At 40.0% G+C, this 20,447-nt stretch overlaps 1 protein-coding gene and 1 pseudogene across 4 annotated transcripts in view; both read left to right on the top strand.

Moving 5' to 3' along the window:
• Nucleotides 1-20,447, top strand: part of SLC10A7 (solute carrier family 10 member 7) — a 333,888-nt gene that overhangs the window by 11,527 nt on the left and 301,914 nt on the right. For all 4 annotated transcript variants that reach the window (XM_053582250.1, XM_053582258.1, XM_053582265.1 and 1 more), the window contains exon 3: nucleotides 5,081-5,217. In XM_053582250.1, coding sequence (XP_053438225.1) covers nucleotides 5,081-5,217 — 137 coding nt within the window. The remainder of the gene's footprint in view (nucleotides 1-5,080; nucleotides 5,218-20,447) is intronic.
• LOC128587747 (NAD kinase-like) lies at nucleotides 12,771-14,228 on the top strand (annotated as a pseudogene).

The following is a 20,447-nucleotide window of genomic DNA, read 5'->3' as shown; positions in this document are numbered from 1 at the left end:
CCCTACTCCTTGAGCCACAGGCGCCACCCTACATCTTCAGTTTTATGACAGTTGATAATTCATTTTTGAAATACCTGTTGAAATTGGTTTCTGAAATTATGTTTTGTTGAAGTGAAATAAGGTCACATTTAAAATTTATTTCACATTTAACTAACTTCAAACCTACAGTTTCAGAAGGTTTGTCACATAACAGACTGTAGTAGGGGCAATTCATTTAAATACATACCAATTAAGCGCTATGGCTACAGGCACTAGGCTTGGCCCTGGGAATGGAAACTAAGATGAGCAGGAGACTCAAGGCCGGAAAATGGGTCCTGAGTGGAGCAGAATATATACATGTTTCTTTATTTTTCTAAACAGAGTATTTTTTTTTTAAATCTCATTAGTTGAAAAGTAAATATGGCAAATTCTTAACTTGGGTTTACGCTGCTTATTTCAAGCCCAGAACTATGAGCCTGACTCTCAGAAAGTGAATCAGTTGAAGTCAAATAAGGGTTAGGAAGGAAATTGGTATGTAATGAAAATATTCCTACGCTCCAGTCAGAGCCCTGGCTTTAAGCAATTCTTGATGCTGTCAGTGAGACTCTGGTATAATCAGTACAGTATATGGAGTGTCTCCTTAAGTTTATTTTAATGGAATTTGACCTGTTTTACATGTGAATAAACAAACTGTTATGCAGAGGCAACTTTTCCATTATTCCTGATGGCATTTATTTATGTGGTCCTAAATTCTACCCAGGTTTATGAAATAAATAGTATCATATGGAATAATCCTATTTTGGATTTTATAGAGTTTAGTTGCTTCTTCTTTTCCATTGTTACTGGATTTCATCTTTATGGTTGTATAAAGAAGACATGGAAAAGATACTACATTGTTTTTTTCTTTAAGTCTTGAAGACCTTTATTAGAAACACTTTCCTTTTGTTTAAGAAGCCCCTCATGGCCTACTATGGTAGGTTGTTGGGACTCATTTTGCTAAGTCCTTTACCACATTCTGATGCAATATCAATTTCTAATTATCATTTATTAAGTCAGCTAGCATTTTCTATCTACATTGTAGTTTTTATAACATTTTTCTGATTATAAAAGTAATATTTACTAATTATAGAAAGATTAGAAAGAATACTTGTTATTAACATTCATGTGATTTTTAGTCCTTTTTAAGATTAGAAAGAATAATTGTTATTAACATTCATGTGTTTTTTAGTCCTTTTTTCTAAACATCTTTTTTTTTTTATTGTTGGGAATTCATTGAAGGTACAAAGAACCACATTACATTAATTGCATTTGTTAGGTAAAGTCCCTTTTATGATTGTGTCCCACCCCCAAAAGGTGTGTCACACACTGTGACCCTCCACCTCCCTAAAATATCTTATATATAGAATTTTTTTAGAAATAAAATATTCATCACATTCATTTTAAAAAGTAAAATTGTATATGTATGTGTGTGTGTATACGAACTTGCAGACATATACACATATATATTTGCTCATATTTTTTCATGTAACATTGTATAATAATTTTCGTGTAGTTTGATATTATTTAATTTTCTATATATTTTATAATAAAAATAATTATTTCCTTTTATGAATATATGATTTATTCACATAGTTCAGAATTAAAAGGTAGAAAAGTATATATATGATAAATCTTCCTTTCATCCTTTCACTAGATATCTGGTTCTCTTCTCTGTAGATAACTAATGTTAACAATTTCTGTATACCGTCCGTATACCTTTCCAAAAATATTCTATGCAATACATACAGATGTGTATCCATCCCTCTACAAATTTTAGTATTTTATGTTTGGTGCTTTATCTTATTTTATTTTAAAAAACACATCTTGTAGAGTGTTTCATATCAATACCTAAAGAACCTTGGTTCTTTTTGTATACCAAATAGTATTCTATTGTATGGGTGTGTAATAATATGATTTACTTATCCTTTATTGATGGACATTTATAAGATTTTGCTATTACTAATATGTTGTAAAGGGTAACCTAAAAATATGTCATTTCACACATTTGGGAACATATGTGAAGGATAAATTCCTGGAAGTAGAATTACCAGGTCAAACGACATATGTAGTTTAAGTTGTGTACCTAGAATGGTGGCATGTTCTTAGTAAGTATTTTCTGAATGAAGGAATGAGTTGCCAGATTGCTCTCCATCGGCTAGACCAGTTTATACTCTTATTGATGAAGTAGGACCGAGATACTGTACTCCCACATCCTCATCAACATCTGCTTATACTTTAACTTTTACGCCAGCCACATATACCCAGGCTGGTGGGTTCAAACCCAGCCTGGGCCAGCTAAACAACAGTGGCAACTGCAACAATTATGTTCCTACATTTGGGCATTTGTTTTCAGGTTTTGTTTTAATAGATAATGTGACTATGATGATTAGTTCTGTGTATATATGTTTGTAACTGCCTTTTATGTTCTTAGTATAAATACCTAGACATGAAATCTTGGGGTTCCCCAGAATGTGAATTATATGTATATATAGGGTGGCCACCAAGTTCATGTGTAATTTAAAACTTTATGGCCACCCAGATTATATATGGTATATAAGTATAAAAGTATATATATGTTTATATATATACTTTTTTTTTCTTTTGAGACAGAGTCTCGTTTGGTCGCCCTCAGTAGAGTACTGTGGTGTCATAGCTCACAGCAACCTCAAACTCTTGGGCTCAAGCAATCCTCATGCCCCAGCCTCCTGAGTAGCTGGGACTACAGGTGCCCACCACAATTCCTGCTATTTTTTTAGAGATGGGGTCTCACTCTGGCTAGGCTGGTCTCGAAAAATCCTGATCTCAGGCAATCCACCTGCCTCACCCTCCCAGAGTGCTAGGATTACTGGCATGAGCCAACGCACCTGGCCCAAAAATGTGAATTATATTATAGTCCTTGTTATGTATTCCCAAATTGCTTTTCAGAAAAGTGTTATGCTGTTTTCTATTCCTATCAGAATTATATGCAAATGACTTAGCTAATCATTTTATTATGATTTTTAGAAATGCTAATATTTATTTCGTATTTATCATATTCCTCTGAGTATATTTAAACGAAATTTGGTTTCAAGACTGTTGATAATTCTCTGAACTACTTTTGCTCAAGATTTGTTTATTTATTTATTTTATTGTTGGTGATTCACTGAGGGTACAAGAAGCTGGGTTACACTGATTGCATTTGTTAGGTAAAGTCTACTGTTGCTCAAGTTTTATCTAGCTCAGTGGGTAGGGCGCCAGCCACATATACCCAGGCTGGTGGATTCGAACCCAGCCTGGGCCAGCTAAACAACAATGACAACTGCAAGAACAAAAAAAAATATTTGGGTGTTGTGGCAGGCACCTGTAGTCCGAGCTAAGCCCAAGAGTTTGAGGTTCCTGTGAGCTGTGACGCCATGGCACTCTATCGAGGGTGACACAGTGAGACTCTGTCTCAAAAAAAGAATTCAGATTAATTGTAAGGTTGGCTTATTTTTCTTTCTTTCTTTTTTTTTGTAGAGACAGTTTTGCTTTATCACCCTTGATAGAGTGCTGTGGCGTCACAGCTCTCAGCAATCTCCCGCTCTTGGGCTTAGGTGATTCTCTTGCCCCAGCCTCCCAAGTAGCTGGGACTACAGGCACCCACCACAATGCCCAGATATTTTTTTGTTGCAATTCATCCGGGGCCGGGTTTGAACCCACCACCCTTGGTACATGGGGCCGGTGCCCTACCCCACTGAGCCACAAGCACCTTCTTTTTCTTAATCTGAGGGCCTAATATGGCTTCTGGTAGGCCCAACATCTCCCAGCGGTCCTAAATTAGACCCAGATTGCCAGAAATTCTCTAGATAGCATTAGAGATGTCATATGATCAAAAAGGAAGTAACTGTTTATATGTCTCCACCCAGGGAGATAGTGGGAACCTGTGAGACAGATCTCAGAACGTGGCAATTAGCGAATGAGTTTGGGTTAACCTACTGTCTATTAAACTGATAAATTTAGGCTAATGTCCTTGAAATTGAGGATCTCTTGAATCTCTCACTTCAACTACGGGAGCCATTATGGTTCAATGTTTATAACCAGTGAATCTCTGGCATCTTTGAATATGCTGTAATGACTACTGGCTTTTTTTAAAGGACTGTACTTTTTCTACTGCACTTTGAATTTGTTTTCATTCAACTGAATAGCCACATAACACTAATTCAAATGCAAATGTTTTAAAGTTTATATATAGTTGAACCCCAAGGTTAACCAATTATTCTTTTTAGCCGCCAGATTCATAACATGTGCCTGGATTATCATGTTTAATGTACATTTGTTCCCCTCTTGGGGCAGCAATGTTATACAATAGAAGCAGCAGCATGGGTTTAATAGCATGCCCCAAGTAAGTTTAATTCTGATCTGTACTGGACAGTATCTCTACTTCAATTTCCTCATCAGTGAAATGGAGACACTATTATCTACTTAATTGGGTTATTATGAGGATTTGATGAGATAACAGGTAAAATAAAATGATAAGCTTAGGTCATGGCATATAACTGGTATTCAGCAAATGCTCACAAAGAATCTAGTGAGTAGATCATGGAGGGGGAAGCTATTTTAAATTAGAGACTATAACTGAAGAAAACATTTAAACAATTATTTATAGATTCCATAGCATCTTGCCACATTGAGGCCTGATAGGTTTGATATAATGAATACTGATTATTTAATTTAAATCTGATAGGTCCTGTTATAAGTTTTTTAAAAGATTTATTTTTTTATGCAGATAAACATACACGTGTGCTTATATTGTCAACAATCCTCAAATCTATACTATTGTAAAGGTTTAGCTTAGTCCTAGTCCAGAATATTACAAGTCTGAATTGTTAGGCTGTATTATATATTTGAAGGAAATTAGAATACTTCAAAAATTTTACAAAAATATAATCATCATGAAATTGTATCATATGCATATACTTATAGATAAAAATTTCAGCTATGAAAAGACTGGAAAGCTAACTGAATGTGATGTTATGTGAGTAGCAATGTCTTTTCAGAGATAGCTTTCTTACCTGGCTTTATTTTGTGTCCTTCCTTTTTCCAGGAGCTGACCAGTGCTTTGGTACATGTCAAACTGCATCTGTTTATTCAGGTCTTTACACTTGCATTCTTCCCAGCAGCAATATGGCTTTTTCTTCAGCTTTTATCAATCACACCCATCAATGAATGGCTTTTAAAAGGGTATGTTTAAATCTTTTCAAGGGTCTACCTTTAAGGGGGTATCTCTAGTGATATTATTGTTTCTATGGCCACTATATATAAAAGGGCTTTTTGTATTCTAACTTATAAAGAAAGAAAAGCACTTCTAACATTATTGTTTACCTTTTAAACAATAGTGTTTCATCAAGAAGTTTCTTCAAAAAATTAACAGAATTTTAAAATACACCTTAATGCTTCATCTTAAGGTTCTGGGATGGATACTTTATGGGGAATTTAAAAGGGTGATCTTGGGAGAAAAATAAAAAGGACTAAGGATCTAAGCTTTGTATGTGTGTATATAATGTAGGCTGTTATTAGATGCTTTGCCTTTGCATTCTAGATTTTATCAAATGTAAATATATAATGTCTGAGTATAATATGTATTTTTAAAATGTGTAAGAAAGAAAAAATATATATGTGGGATAGCATTTATTTTTTTCACTTGTTCTAAGTTTGATATAATGGTTCAATTAACAGTAGATTTTTAGTAGAATCTTTATTAAAAATATTACCATATTTATTAAAAGGATTTAATCATTTAAAAGAATTATTTAAAGTGGTTTAAAGCTAGTCATATTTTAGCATCATAGTATAATAGCTAAAATACTGAACTTAGATCCTGAAGATCCTGAAGATTGAGTTCTGACCCTATCTCTAACATACTGAGTAACTTTGAGTAAAATTATTTAATAGTTTTGAAATTGTTTCTCTATCTATAAAATGATAAAATGATTTTGGGCATATAAATTGTAATCACTTACTCATTTATTCAAGTCATTTATTTATCTCTATTATATGCCAGGAAGTATTATGCTATTGGAGAAACAATAGTAAAATGCCAGTTAGTTCTGCATGTTGAGGAGACTTGGGGGATGTAATTATCAATAGACAAGTAAATAGATGAGCAAGGTAGAGGTAAGTGAAAAGAGAAATACAATGTATATGGTTGAAAGTGGTAGGGTGTGCAGGCTGGTGATTAATGTAGATTTAGAGATCTGGGGCAGAATGTTTTCTAGGCACAGGAAACAGCATGTACAAAGGCTCTAAGGCAGAATCAAGCCTGGTGTGTTGCGGGGTTAGCAAAGCAACCATGATGTCCAGACTTGGTGATACAGAGGAAGAATAATAGGACTTGGAAGTGAAAAGGTAGGCAGGGGCCCAGTATGCAGAGATAGGCCATGGTAAAGCATTCGGATTTATTCTGAGTGTTGCAGGAAACTGTTGGAGTGATTGAAAGGAGGGAGTGATGAGGTCTGGTTTATATTTGCAGATGATTCTCCTGGCTGCTGTGTGGACAGCAGGTGGTAGAGACTAGAGAGGAATCTAGGAAATCAACGTGGAACTGGTGTAGTGAGGTAGCAGTGCAATGGAGAGAAGTGAAGGTGGATTTCAGAGTCAGAGCTGTCAGAGCCCGTGGGTGCAGAGGATATAGAATGAGAAGGACAGAGAAGAACTAAGAGTGACTTTTGAGTGATAGGTATGACCCATGGGATAATCGGTGGCATCATTTACCTAATGGAGGGGTAAATAGATTAGGAAGAGAAGAGGAAATTAAGAATGCTATTTTGGGGCAGCACCTGTGGCTCAAAAGGGTAGGGCGCCAGCCCCATATGCTGGAGGTGGTGGGTTCAAACCCAACCACGGCCAAAAACTGCCAAAAAAAAAAAAGAATGCTGTTTTGGCTATATTGAGTTTGAAAGAATAAACATTAAATTTCACTGAAAAGCATGAAATGCCACATAAATGTAACATCATTTTACACAGCAACTATGTATTATGCATATCAGGAACAATAGTAACTGACTATCTGCCGTGTGTAGGACATTCAAGGAATAGGCAGTGTTTTCTGGTAAGTTCCAAACTAGTTTGGTATGTGGATATATGTATATATACACACACACATACATATATATGACAGTAATCAACCAAACAGAGAAGCATGTGGGTTGTCAGGTGAGTGGTGGAATCAGTAAAGGATAAGCAGCTCCAGGTGGCGCCTGTGGCTCAGTGGGTAGGGCACCAGCCCCATATATGGAGGGTGGCGAGTTCAAACCCAGCCCTGGCCAAACTACAACAACAAAAAAATAGCTGGGCACAGGGGCGGGCTCCTGTAGTCCCAGCTACTTGGGAGGCTGAGGCAAGAAAATCAACTTAAGCCCAAGAACTAGAGGTTGCTGTGAGCTGTGACGCTACAGCACTCTACTGAGGGTGACAAAGTGAGACTCTGTCTCTAAAAAAAGAGAAAAGAAAAAAAGAATAAGCAGCTCTCCAAAGGTCGGGCACACCCATAGTTGAGAGTTCAAAAATGAGGCAGTGGTGAGAGACAAAAGTAAATAGTTTCTTAGAACCAGCTTGTAGAAGGCCTGCAGTACTGAGGCGAGGAGTTTGAGTTTGAAGCTGTAGCTGACGGAGAGAGGGAGAGCGCTCCTAAAGTGCTGAACAGGAGAAGAACATGTTATAAAGTGACCATGAAGGAAGATTAGTCTGATAGCATTATCCTGGGTTTATTATTAGAAGAGTAGTACTTGGAATCTCAGTATGCTAAATAAAACAAGCATACAATTCTCACCGTAAGCTGTTCAACTTAAAGGAGTATGCACTTGCTCCAATTCACTTAGAGAAAGCTTTTCTTTAGCTCAGTTTTGTCTCTTTCCTACTCCACAATTCGAAAATACCCACTTAGTATGTTAATTTGAGGGAGTTGCGTATTCCTGCCTCAGAATCATGTTTCAGTCCTCGAAATAAAAGTGTTTTGAGCAATACTCCTTCCATGCCTTGCTGTGTGAAAGGGACAGAGTGTAGATAAACGTTCAGCAGGCATTTGTGGGTGTCCAGACTTGGATAAAAAGCATCTAAATGGGAATGGCAGTGGTGATGGAATGCTTTTTGAGGATCAAATGGGACTATATATAACTCCAAAGATTCAAACTGGATCTTTAGGAAAAAGCTGATCTCATTCATAGAAATAGGTTAATAAAGAGGGGAAATTGATATTTTAGAAATTATATAAATTCAATCTATAGATCTATTGTATACCATGGTGACTATATGTAATAATAGTATATTATATACTTAAAAACTGCCAAGAGAGTAGATTTTCTATTTTTTTTTTTTTTTTATTGTTGGGGATTCATTGAGGGTACAATAAGCCAGGTTACACTGGTTGCATTTGTTAGGTAAAGTCCCTCTTGCAATCATGTCTTGCCCCCAGAACTTCTATGTTTTTATCACACACACAAACCCCAAAACAACTGTGAGGTGATGGATATGTTAATTAGCTTGATTGTGGTAGTCATTTCACAATGTACACGTACATTGGTCTGATAAGTTCGTGAACTGATCCTAGAAAAATTGCTACATACCTCACTGTTGAATCACTAAAGTCACCTTTTAAGTAGTTCCCTTGGGAAGCTACATACCAATGCCAGTGCCTAGTCCACCCTTCAAAGCAATTTTGGAACTCTCTGGAATGACCATCAGAGCGGTTGTCATATGAGGTCTAAAAATTAAGTTTGCGAACTTGCCACCAACGTTGGCAGGTTTCCTAACTTTGGTATTTTAGTGTCTCACAGTTGTGTTTATGTCAACATGTGGCAGTGTTTGCTGAGTGGTGTTCATTATTGTTGTTGCATGTTTTTATGTGCCATACAATGACAGCTCTAATGATCTTTCCAGAAAAAGAGTTCCTAAATTTCTTTGAAGGGGGGACGAGGCACTGGCATTGGGGCATATCTTCCCAAGTGGAGTACTTTAAAGGTGACTGTAGTGATATTCAGCAAGGAGGTATATAGCACTTTTTCTAGAATGAGCTCATGAACCTAATTGCCCAACCTGGTATATGAAGGTTACCATGAAAGTTTTGAGAGAGACTGTGTTATGGTCCATTATTTCATTTCCAAGAAATACAGTTGACAGCAGCATCCTCTCAGATACCCATGCGAGTTCCAGCTTGTTCACTTTATTGGTGTTGCAGGGAGGGCTTCATTTGTTTCCCTCCGAGAGGCACTCAGGCATCAGCTGTGTAGATGGGAAGAGAGAACTTTTGCATGATGATTTTCTACGATTTTAAAAGTGGGTTAAAGTCTCAGAGTTTGGAGCATTTATAACAGGCTTTCAGGACCTTTCTCCTTCCCATGTGACAATTTTTGGTGGTTTCTAGAATTTAGAAAAGGCCGAACTTTACTGAAAGACAAGGAAAGGAGTGGACACCCAGCAACTGCTATGACTGAGGAAAACATTGCTACTGTGGAAAAATGGTTCGTGAAAACAATCCAGTGACATTTAAGGACACTGAAGTGGCACTACAGATTGGATCACCGGTGGTATCTAAAATCCTGCAAGATTATGTTGAAGTTGGTAAAGTTTCGTCCCGATGGATGCCTCACACTTTGACAGATGAGCAAAAGCACATCCACACTGAATGGTGTGAAGAAACGCCGGCCACGTCTGATGGAGGGAAGTCTAGATGCGCTTCTGACATCGTTACTGGTGATGAAACCTGCAGTTACTAGTTTGGTCCAGAGAATAAGCATCAGAAATGTGGATTTCTTTTCCTAATGATAATCCACCAACAAAGGTGAAGTGGCCCTGAAGTGCTGGGAAGAAAATAGCAGCAACTTTCTTCTCCAAAAGCAGTCTTGTTGCATCCGTTCCTCTGCAGGAACAAAGGACTGTCACTGCACAGTGGTACACAACAGTGTGCCTACCCAGAGTTTTTGGGAAGCTTCAGGAATAGCAGATAAGAACAGGAGTTCAGGGGACTAACTTCGACCATGACAATGTATCTGCCCACACAGCTGACATCGCCATTTAGTTCCTGGAGTCCACGGAGTCCTGTCCTGGCCTCCGGTGATTATTTCCTGTTCCCCACAGTAAAAAAGTGTGTACATGGAAGAAGTTTCTCCAGCCCTGTCGAAGCTGTTCACATCTACAAAAGTGAAAGGAGTGAAAAGAGTGGTTTCACAAATGGTTTACAAGAATACAAAGGTGCACAGACTGTTACAGTGACTATATTGAGAAAGTACAGGTGGTAATCAAAATGATTTTACATTTCTTGGTTTTTGTGAATATCAAAATTTGTGTAAGTGTCCCTCATACTTTCAAATTTACCTTTTTAGCCCTAGCTGACATTCCCAAATTCATAACTGCCTTGACTGCCTTGACTCAAACTAAGCATGTCTAATATTGGATATATATTTCCTTTTTTTCTAGCTTTATTGAGGTTTAATTAACAAATAAATATTGCATACGTGGTATTCCTATATGCTGAAAATAAAATTTGAAAGGAAGTGGGAGAGCCAGCAAACAACCAGAATGGGCTGGTTGAAAAGACAAGAGACAAATTATAATGAGGAAGTAAGTATGAAGGTAACCAAGAAAACAGAGTGCCCTGAGAAGCAAGAAGGTACACGAAATGAATATGGAAAAAGATTTTGGATCTGGTGGTTTGCACATCACTGTTTTGTTACCATTGCAGGCCCATGGGCTCTCCCTGGAATAGACATTAAGAGGCAAAGGGAGAGTCACAAGCAAAGCTTTTTTGAGGCTCATGTTTGAACACAAGGGAAAAAGCACAGAGGAAAAATCCTCAGTCTGGCCCCTGGAGGGGAGAGTTATAAAGAGGCAGGAAAAGGGTGATGTGTATCTAGGTAGAGGTGGAGATTTTCTTGTGCTTATGTAGTTTTATTACGTGTGTTGTATGTCTCATTAGCATTTTAAATCTCCACCCCAAGCGTGGTTTTTAGCATTAAAATGAGATAATAATGAGGGAAAGTCGGGTAAAGCCAGTGTGAGCGGCTGTTTAGCTTGAGGTGGTTAGATCCAGATAGGTTTGGTTTCTTTGCAGCCACATTCCTTATCAGCAAATGCCAGCATCTTGCTTTGGTCATTTTGGAAAACATTAATCAAGAGACAGATTGTGGATCCCCCTCCTTTTTTGGGGTATGAGCTGAATTCCAGTAGCTAGGAGGTCAATTTTTGTTTTCTTCTGAAGTTAATTAGGCTGGGTCATGCTGTCTTGTGTTGCCTCCCTTGGTTAGACATAAGGCCTGAGTCCTGTCCCTGTGTTGTCTAATTACTTTTAAGGTTGCAACTTTTACTAGTAGAGGGGTACAAGTTCCATTTTAGAGGAGTAAAGAGAAAATGATGTATGGGGCCCTGGAGTAGAGTACTCTTTAAAGAAGGTCAACAGAGAGTTACAATGAAAAAAGTAGGATTGGCTCGGTGCCCATAGCTCAGTGGTTTATGGTGCCAGCCATAGTCACCGAGACTGGTGGGTTTGAGCCCGGCCTGGGCCAGCTAAAACAACAATGACAACTGCAACAAAACAATAGCTGGGCATTGTGGCAGGTGCCTATAGTCCCAGCTACTTGGGAGGCTGAGGCAAGAGAATCACTTAAGCCCAAGAGTTAGAGGTTGCTATGAGCTGTGACGCAGTGGCACTCTTCCAAGCCTCACATAGTGAGACTCTTGTCTCAAAAAAAAAAGAAAAGAAAAGAAGGAAAAAGCAGTATTGTATCTTCAGGAGACAATAGTAATAATTTTGTTATCTATATTTGTATATTGTTTCTTCTGCCTCTTTGAAGGCAAGAACGTCTTAATGTTGTTTTCTTTCTTTCTTTTTTTTTTTTTTTTTTTTTTTAATACTTGGTGTAGGATCCTACCCATAGAAGGCACATGTATTCAATATATAGTTTAGGGATTTTTTTTAAAGATGGAGAGATAGGTAGATTCTCTTTTTGTACATAGAAGGGAAGAGGTCATAAGTGAGAGAAAGTTAGAAAAGGTACAGATATGCAAAGTATCTGAGAGAATCTGTTTCTAGTGTTGGTGGTAGGGAGAATAGAAGGCACAGAGGCTGGAGAGGGAGATCTAGGTAAGTCTTTCACCCTGGATGTCAGAATAAAAGTTTAACCCTAGACAACCAGCTTTGTGAGCTTGGACAAGTTATTTAACTTCTCTCTTAACTTCAATTTGTAATAAAATGAGAATAATAATAGTATTTATCTTAAATACTTTTGAGGAATAAATGAAATCATACATATATAGGATCTAGAATACTATTACAATTGGTAAATGTTTAATAAGTATCAGGGATGATAATAGTGGACCATAAGGAAGGCTCAGAGATTAGGAATTCATAATAGGACAGACTACTTTGAGTGTTACTTGGGAAAATAGACCTTAAAAGAAGACTATGTTATACTGAATGGAATTGAAATGGAAATTCCATAAAACATATTTTATTATGCTTCAGTCAAAATAAATTAAAACATTTTTTCTTATTTCAGAGAGAATGTAAATTCATTGCATTAAGATTAGACAGTATGTTCTTAGAAAAATGAATATAAGTACAATTGACCCTTCAACAGCTCTGGGTTTAGGGGAGCTGGTCCCTAGTACAGTTGAAAATTCAAATATAATTTTGATTTCCCCAAAACTTAACTACTAATAGCTTCCTTGTGGGCACTGGGCCACCGTGGTGCATTGCTGCTCAGCGGCACCGGCGCTGGTCCGGGTGGCCAGGGCACGGAGGGCCAGGTAGCGACGGCCAGTAGCGGGGCCTGCAAGGTTGGTCCGGTGTGTAGACGCCCCGCAAGCGCCCGCAGCTAATGGCATCAGTGTTTTTTCTGACTGAAGTTCTCATTTATTGACTATGGAAATGGAACAAGAAAAAATGCCTGTGAACAAGGAGCTGTGTCCAGATTCGGCCACATACTGCTGTTCTGTGTGCCATGGCGAGGAGGCCTGGAGCTACGGCCACCCCATCCGGGGCAGGGCCAAGTCCCGCAATGTGCCTCTCCCAAGCCGGGGAGCACCAACGAGTTCAGGAGGACATGCTCTCTGCATGGGCCTTGCCCAGTGACCACCTTTGGACCAAAGGCCTGTGTACTGCAGAACCCTCAGACCATCATGCACATTTAGGACCCTGCAAGCCAGCAGCTGGCGTGGAGCAAATCTCCAAAGAGTGTTCTGGTGGTCAAGAAGGTCCGCGATGCCAGCCTGCTGCAGCTGTTCAAGGAGCTCTGCACATACGTCATGGAGGAGAGCAACATGGTTGTGTATGTGGAAAAGAAGGTGCTGGAAGACCCTGCCATTGTGAGTGATGAAAACTTTGGGGCAGTGAAGAAGAAATTCTGCACTTTCTGAGAAGATTATGATGACATTTCCAATCAGATAGACCTCATCATCTGGCTGGAAGGGGATGGGACCCTGCTGTATGCATCCTCTCTGTTCCAGGGCAGTGTGCCTCCAGTCATGGCCTTCCCCCTCGGCTCCCTGGGCTTCCTGACACCTTTCGACTTTGAGGACTTTCAGTCTCAAGTTACCCAGGTGATAGAGGGGAATGCAGCTGTTGTCCTTCGGAGTTGGCTGAAGGTAAGGGTGGTGAAGGAGCCCAGGGCCAGGAAGGTGTCCATCCACAACAGGCTCAGTGAGAACAGCACACCCACTGCAGGCCTGGATGCAGAGGCCGGGCAGCAGGCCATGCAGTACCTGAAGGAGGTGGTGATCGACAGAGGCCCCTCCTCATACCTGTCCAACATGGACGTCTACCTGGACGGACACCATATCACCACAGTGCAGGGCGACGGAGTGATCATGTCCACCCTGACGGGCAGCACGGCATACCAGCCATGGCTGGGGCCTCCATGATCCACCCCAACTTGCCAGCCATCATGATGACACCCATCTGCCCCCACTAGCTGTCCTTCTAGCCCAGCGTGGTCCCCGCAGGGGTCGAGCTGAAGATCATGCTGTCACCAGAAGCACGGAACACAGCGTGGGTGTCCTTTGACGGCCGGAAGAGACAGGAGATCCGCCATGGAGACAGCATCAGCATCACTACCTCTTGCTACCCGCTGCCCTCCATCTGCGAGCGAGACCCCATGAGCGACTGGTCTGAGAGCCTGGTGCAGGGCCTGCACTGGAATGTGCGCAAGAAGCAGGCCCACTTCCCCGAGGAGGGGGAGGGCAAGGGTGGGTGTGTGAGCTAGGCTGAGCTCCTGTGCGGGCACACCGGCCGGAGCCCCGAACCCTCCTGGGTCTGCATTCTCCTTCCTGCTTTCCCGTGCGCTCTCCGGGCACAGACCAACCTGTATGTGTGCGTGTGTGAACACGTCTGTCTCTCGCCATCGGTCACGAGCCGCCTCTGTCGTCGGAAAAGCCTGCGTCTGCATTTGTTGACCAGATCAGCTGTTTTTCTTTTAATGTTTTAAATCTGACGTCTTTTTTACATTTCTAATGGAGCAAAGTGAGAACTGGGCTGAGGACTGTCTGCACAAGGCCCCCTGCTGGTCTTGGTGCTGGTTGCCTGTGACCCACCCTCACCCACCCCCAACCACCCCGTGATTCCACAAGTCAGTCTACTGAATCAGAAGGTCAGGAAGACTTCATCTGTCCTTTGATGTTGAAAAGAAATGTCTCCACCAAGAATCTTCTTCATCTATGATGCTTCTGCCCTTGGGCCTGCACTTCCTGAAGCTCTTCTGGGGAGGAGCTTAGGCAAGCCACAGCCCAGAGGGGTCTGGGTGCCAACTGCGAGGCAGGCTGCTTTGCCCTGGTTTCTGGAAAGTGCTGGGTGCGCCCCTGCCCTCCCTGCTCAGGTCAGCACCAAGTCTTGCTGGACTCCCCAGCGCTGAGCCAGAGGCCTCTGGTCCCCTCCCAGAGCTGCTGTGTGTGGCCCAGTGTTCCCGGAGGGCTGTCAAGCATTCTGGGCTGACACACATTCCTCATGCAGCTTCGGCTCCCAGGAAGATGTTTTAAATCCTACATATACTTTTTAGAGATTCTTATAAACTTTCTGAAGTGCTTATGTACATATTTTCTTGTACACACTTTTGTTAAGACCCTGCTGATGTTTACACTGTGTCCTGCCTGGCACTGTCCAGCCTCTCGCAGCCCTGATGGTCCAGGAGAGAGCCGTGTTTGAGCCGGACAATTGTGATGAGAATTTTGAGACAAAACAGTGAGGGTACTCCTATGAGCCCCCTGCAGAGAACCAGGAGTCTCTTGAACGCGTGGTGTGGTACCTGGGGTGTGGTCTGCACATGGGAGCAGCACCCTGGGCGCTTTCCGGCAGGAGTCCCAAAGGCAGGAGGCTGTTTTTGGGTAGCTGCTCTTAGAGGTTTGCCCAAGAAATCACCCCTCTCGTCATTCAGTGGTGAGAACAGGAGAATGAGGACCCTTTCATGAGGTGCAGGTCATGCCCTCGGCATCGATGAAGTTGAGTGTCTGAAGACGCTGAGTATGATTCTGGGCAACACTGAAGTGGCAGAGGGGCCCCCCGGGTCCTGAGTCTGCCCATGACTCTGAGTGCCAGCAGGACCTCCACCTGCCACCCACAGGCTGAGGGGAAGGGGCTCCAGTACCTCAGTTTTAGGCCCAGAGACAGTGGTATTTGGAATTTCAGTCCCTTATCTAAACAAAAAAGCAAATGCTAAATTTTGTCCTAAAGCAGTATGAGATTGGAATGATCTAGACAATTCTAGATTTTTGAAGTGAATCTTAATGTTTCATGTTGTTAATATCTTAAAATTTGTTAAATGTTGAAAGCCTTACTACTATTTTCAGATCCTTTCAATAAACAGACTTGTTAAAAAGAAAAAAATAGCTTCCTTGTGACCAGAAGCCTTACCTATAACCCTATTATTATCATTAATATATAATAATATCACATATAACATAAACAGTTAATGTATGTGTATTTTGTGTGTTATATGCATTGTATACTGTATTCTTAAAGAAAGCTAGACAAAAGAAAACATTATTATGAAAAGCATATGAGGCTCGGTGCCTGTAGTTCAAGCCACTAAGGCACCAGCCACTACACCAGAGCTGGCAGGTTTGAATCCAGCTCGGGCCTGCCAAACAGCAATGACAACTATAACCAAAAAATAGCTGGGCATTGTGGCAGGCTCCTATAGTCCCAGCTATTTGGGAGGCTGAGTCAAGAGAATTGCTTAAGCCCAGGAGTTGGAGGTTGCTGTGAGCTGTGATGCCACAGCACTCTACCCAGGGTAACAGCCTGAGGCTCTGTCTCAAAAAAAAAAAAAAAGCATAGGAAGAGAAAATAATTTTACTTTTCATTAAGTGAAAGTGGATCATTTATTTTATGGGTCTTCATTCTTATCACCTTCATGTTGTATAGGCCAAGGAGGAAGGAGGAAAAGGACGGGCTAGTTTTGCTCTCTCAGGGGTGGCAGAAGTGGAAGAAAATCCACCTGTCAGTGCATCCTCACAGTTCAAATCTGCGCTGTGCAAGGGTCAACTTAATCCGTAATCTTAATCACTCAAAATCTAAGTCAGATGCTCTCTGGCCTCTATGCCCTGTGTGAACTTTTCACTTAGGCCAGTTATTTGATCTCCTGGAAGGTATATTCTATATGAATTTTAACTTTTTTTATTTTTAGTACTTACATTTACTACTCATAATTTATTTCATTTGCTTGCCATGCAATTTATTGTCTATTTTAAAAATAAGATAGAAATAAGATAATTTATTTTCTATCTTAAACATACAATAATCTATCTGAGAGAATAGATGTGTGATTTTGGGAATACATACCTAATTTAATACCAACGAAATTGGATACTAGAATTTACTACACAGTCTGAATGCAAGAAATATCTGATTGTGTCATGCCTATTTCTGTGATATGCAGTATTACAACATGAAAATGTCTTTTATGAAATGAGAGTTTTGAAAGCCCACGTGCCCATCAATCCATGAATGGATTAATAAATTGTGGTATATGTACACCATGGAATATTATGCAGCCTTAAAGAAAAATGGACACTTTATCTCTTTCATGTTTACATGATGGAGCTGGAACATATTCTTCTTAGTAAAGTATCTCAAGAATGGAAGAAAAAGTACCCAATGTACTCAGCCCTACTATGAAACTAATTTAGGGTTTTCACATGAAAGCTATAACCCAGTTATAACCTAAGAATATGGGGAAGGAGGAGAGGGGGGAGAGGAAGGGGGGAGGATGGGCAGAGGGAGGGTGATTGGTGGAATTACACCTGCAGTGCATCTTACAAGGGTACATGTGAAACTTAGTAAATGTAGAATCTAAATGTCTTAACCCAATAACTAAGAAAATGCCAGGAAGGCTATGTTAACCAGTGTGATGAAAATGTGTCAAACTGTTTATAAAACCAGTGTATGGTGCCCCATGATCTCATTAATGTACACAACTATGATTTAATAATAATAATAATGATGATAAAAGAAATAAAAATGTAGGGTGGGTTTTGTTATATATTTTTGAACTTTGGAGTGGTTTTAAAGCTTAAATTTTACCAAAAGACTGACTTATACAAAAAGTGGAAGGAAAAGATTTTATTATTATTTTATTTTATTCTATTTTAAGAGTTTTTTGTTGCAGTTTGGCCAGGGCTGGGTTGGAACCCACCAACCTCAGTATATGTGACCGGTGCCCTACCCACTGAGCTACAGGTGCTGCCCTATTATTATTTTTTGAGTCAGAGTCTCACTCCTGGAGTGCTGTGGTATCAGCCTGGCTCACAGCAACCTCAGACTTCTGGTTTAAACAATCCTTCTGCCTCAGCCTCCCAGGTAGCTGGGACTATAAGCACCTGCCACAGCACTTGGCTAATTTTTCTATTTTTTATTAGCAACAGGGTCTGACTCATGCTCAGGCTGGTCTCGAACTCTTGGGCCAAGGGATCCTCCTGCCTTGGCCTCCTAGAGTGCCAGGACTATAAGTGTGAGCTTTCACACCGGCAGGAAAAGAATTTTAATTTACCTGAAAATAACCTAAGCTTATATACACTTGCCAATGGTTAACCATTTTGGTTATCTTTCAATGACTATACTCATTATAATTTGACTGTTTTAATTATGTAATAAGAGCTCAAATAACTTTTTAATTTTTTAATTTTTTTATTAAATCATAGCTGTGTACATTGATATATTCATGGGGCATCATTCACTAGCTTCACAGACCGTTTAGCAAGTTTCACATATACCCTTGTAAGATGCACCGCTGGTGTAATCCCACCAATCCCCTTCCCTCTACCCACCTCCTCCCTCTCTCCCCTCCCTTTCCCCTTCCCCCTATTCTTAGATAGCTTTCATGTGAAAACCCTAAATTAGTTTCATAGTAGGGCTGAGTACATTGGGTACTTTTTCTTCCATCCTTGAGATACTTTACTAAGAAGAATATGTTCCAGCTCCATCCATGTAAACATGAAAGAGGTAAAGTCTCCATCTTTCTTTAAGGCTGCATAATATTCCATGGTGTACATATACTACAATTTATTAATCCATTCATGGATTGATGGGCACTTGGGCTTCTTCCATGACTTAGCAATTATGAATTGGGCTGCAATAAACATTCTGTGTACAAATATCTTCGTTATGATGTGATTTTTGGTCTTCTGGGTATATGCCCAGTAGAGGTATTACAGGATTGAATGGCAGATCTATTTTTAGATCTCTAAGTGTTCTCCATATCTCTTTCCAAAAGGAATGTATTAATTTGCATTCCCACCAGCAGTGCAAAAATGTTCCCTTTTCTCCACATCCGTGCCAACATCTCTGGTCTTGGGATTTTGTGATATAGGCTAGTCTCACTGGAGTTAGATGGTATCTCAAAGTAGTTTTGATTTGCATTTCTCTGATGATTAAAGATGATGAGCATTTTTTCATATGTCTGAAGGCTGCACACCTGTCTTCTTCAGAGAAGTTTCTCTTCAAATCCCTTGCCCAGCCTGCGATGGGATCCTTTGTTCTATTCTTCCTAATGCGTTTGAGTTCTCTGTGGATTCTGGTTATTAAACCTTTGTCGGAGACATAACCTGCAAATATCTTCTCCCATTCTGAGGGCTGTTTGCTTGCTTTACTTACTGTGTTCTTAGCTGTGCAGAAGCTTTTTAGTTTGATCAAGTCCCAGTAGTGTATTTTTGAAGCTGCTTCAATTGCCCGGGGGTCCTCCTCATAAAATACTCGCTCAGACCGATTTCCTCAAGGGCTTTCCCTGCACTCTCCTCTAGTATCTTTATAGTTTCATGTCTTAAGTTTAAATCTTTGATCCAGTGAGAGTCTATCTTAGTTAACGGTGAAAAGTGTGGGTCCAGTTTCAGTCTTCTACAGGTTGCCAGCCAGTTCACCCAGCACCATTTTTTAAATAGGGAATCTTTTCCCCACTTAATGTTTTTAATTGGCTTGTCAAAGATTAAATAACGGTAAGTAGCTGGATTCCTCTCTTGGTTCTATATTCTGTTCCAGACATCTACTTCTCTGTTTTGTGCCAATACCATGCTGTTTTGATCACTATTGATTTGTAGTATAGTCTGAGGTCTGGTAGCGTAATTCCTCCTGCTTTATTTTTATTTCTGAGTAATGTCTTGGCTATTCGAGGTTTTTTCTAATTCCATATAAAATGAAGTATTGTTTTTTCAAGATCTTTAAAGTATGACAGTGGAGCTTTAATAGGGATTGCATTGAAATTATATATTGCTTTGGGTAGTATGGACATTTTAACAATGTTGATTCTTCTCAGCCATGAGCATGGTATGTTTTTCCATTTGTTAATATTTTCAGCTATTTCTTTTCTTAGAGTTTCATAGTTCTCTTTATAGAGATCTTTCACGTCCTTTGTTAGATAAACTCCCAAATATTTCATCTTCTTTGGCACTACTGTGAATGGGATAGAGTCCTTAACTGTTTTTTCAACTTGACTGTTGTTGGTATATATAAAGGCTACCGATTTATGAATGTTGATTTTGTAACCTGAGACGCTGCTGTATTCCTTGATCACTTCTAAGAGTTTTGTAGAAGAGTCCCTAGTGTTTTCCAGATATACAATCATATCATCTGTGAAGAGCGAAAGTTTGATCTCTTCTGACCCTGTATGGATACCCTTGATCGCCTTTTCTTCCCTAATTGTGGTGGCTGAAACTTCCATTACAATGTTAAAAAGCAATGGAGACAATGGGCAGCCTTGTCTGGTTCCTGATCTGAGTGGAAATGATTCCAATTTAACTCCATTCAATATGATATTGGCTGTGGGTTTGCTGTAGATGGTCTCTATCAGTTTAAGAAATGTCCCTACTATACCGATTTTCTTAAGTGTTCTGATCATGAAGGGATGCTGGATATTATCAAAAGCTTTTTCTGCATCGATTGAGGGAATCATATGGTCTTTGTTTTTTAATTTGTTTATGTGCTGGGTTACATTTATAGA

The sequence above is a fragment of the Nycticebus coucang genome, chromosome 1 (assembly GCF_027406575.1).
Source record: "Nycticebus coucang isolate mNycCou1 chromosome 1, mNycCou1.pri, whole genome shotgun sequence".
Lineage (NCBI taxonomy): Eukaryota > Metazoa > Chordata > Mammalia > Primates > Lorisidae > Nycticebus > Nycticebus coucang.
This window is presented reverse-complemented; position numbering and strand designations above follow the sequence as displayed.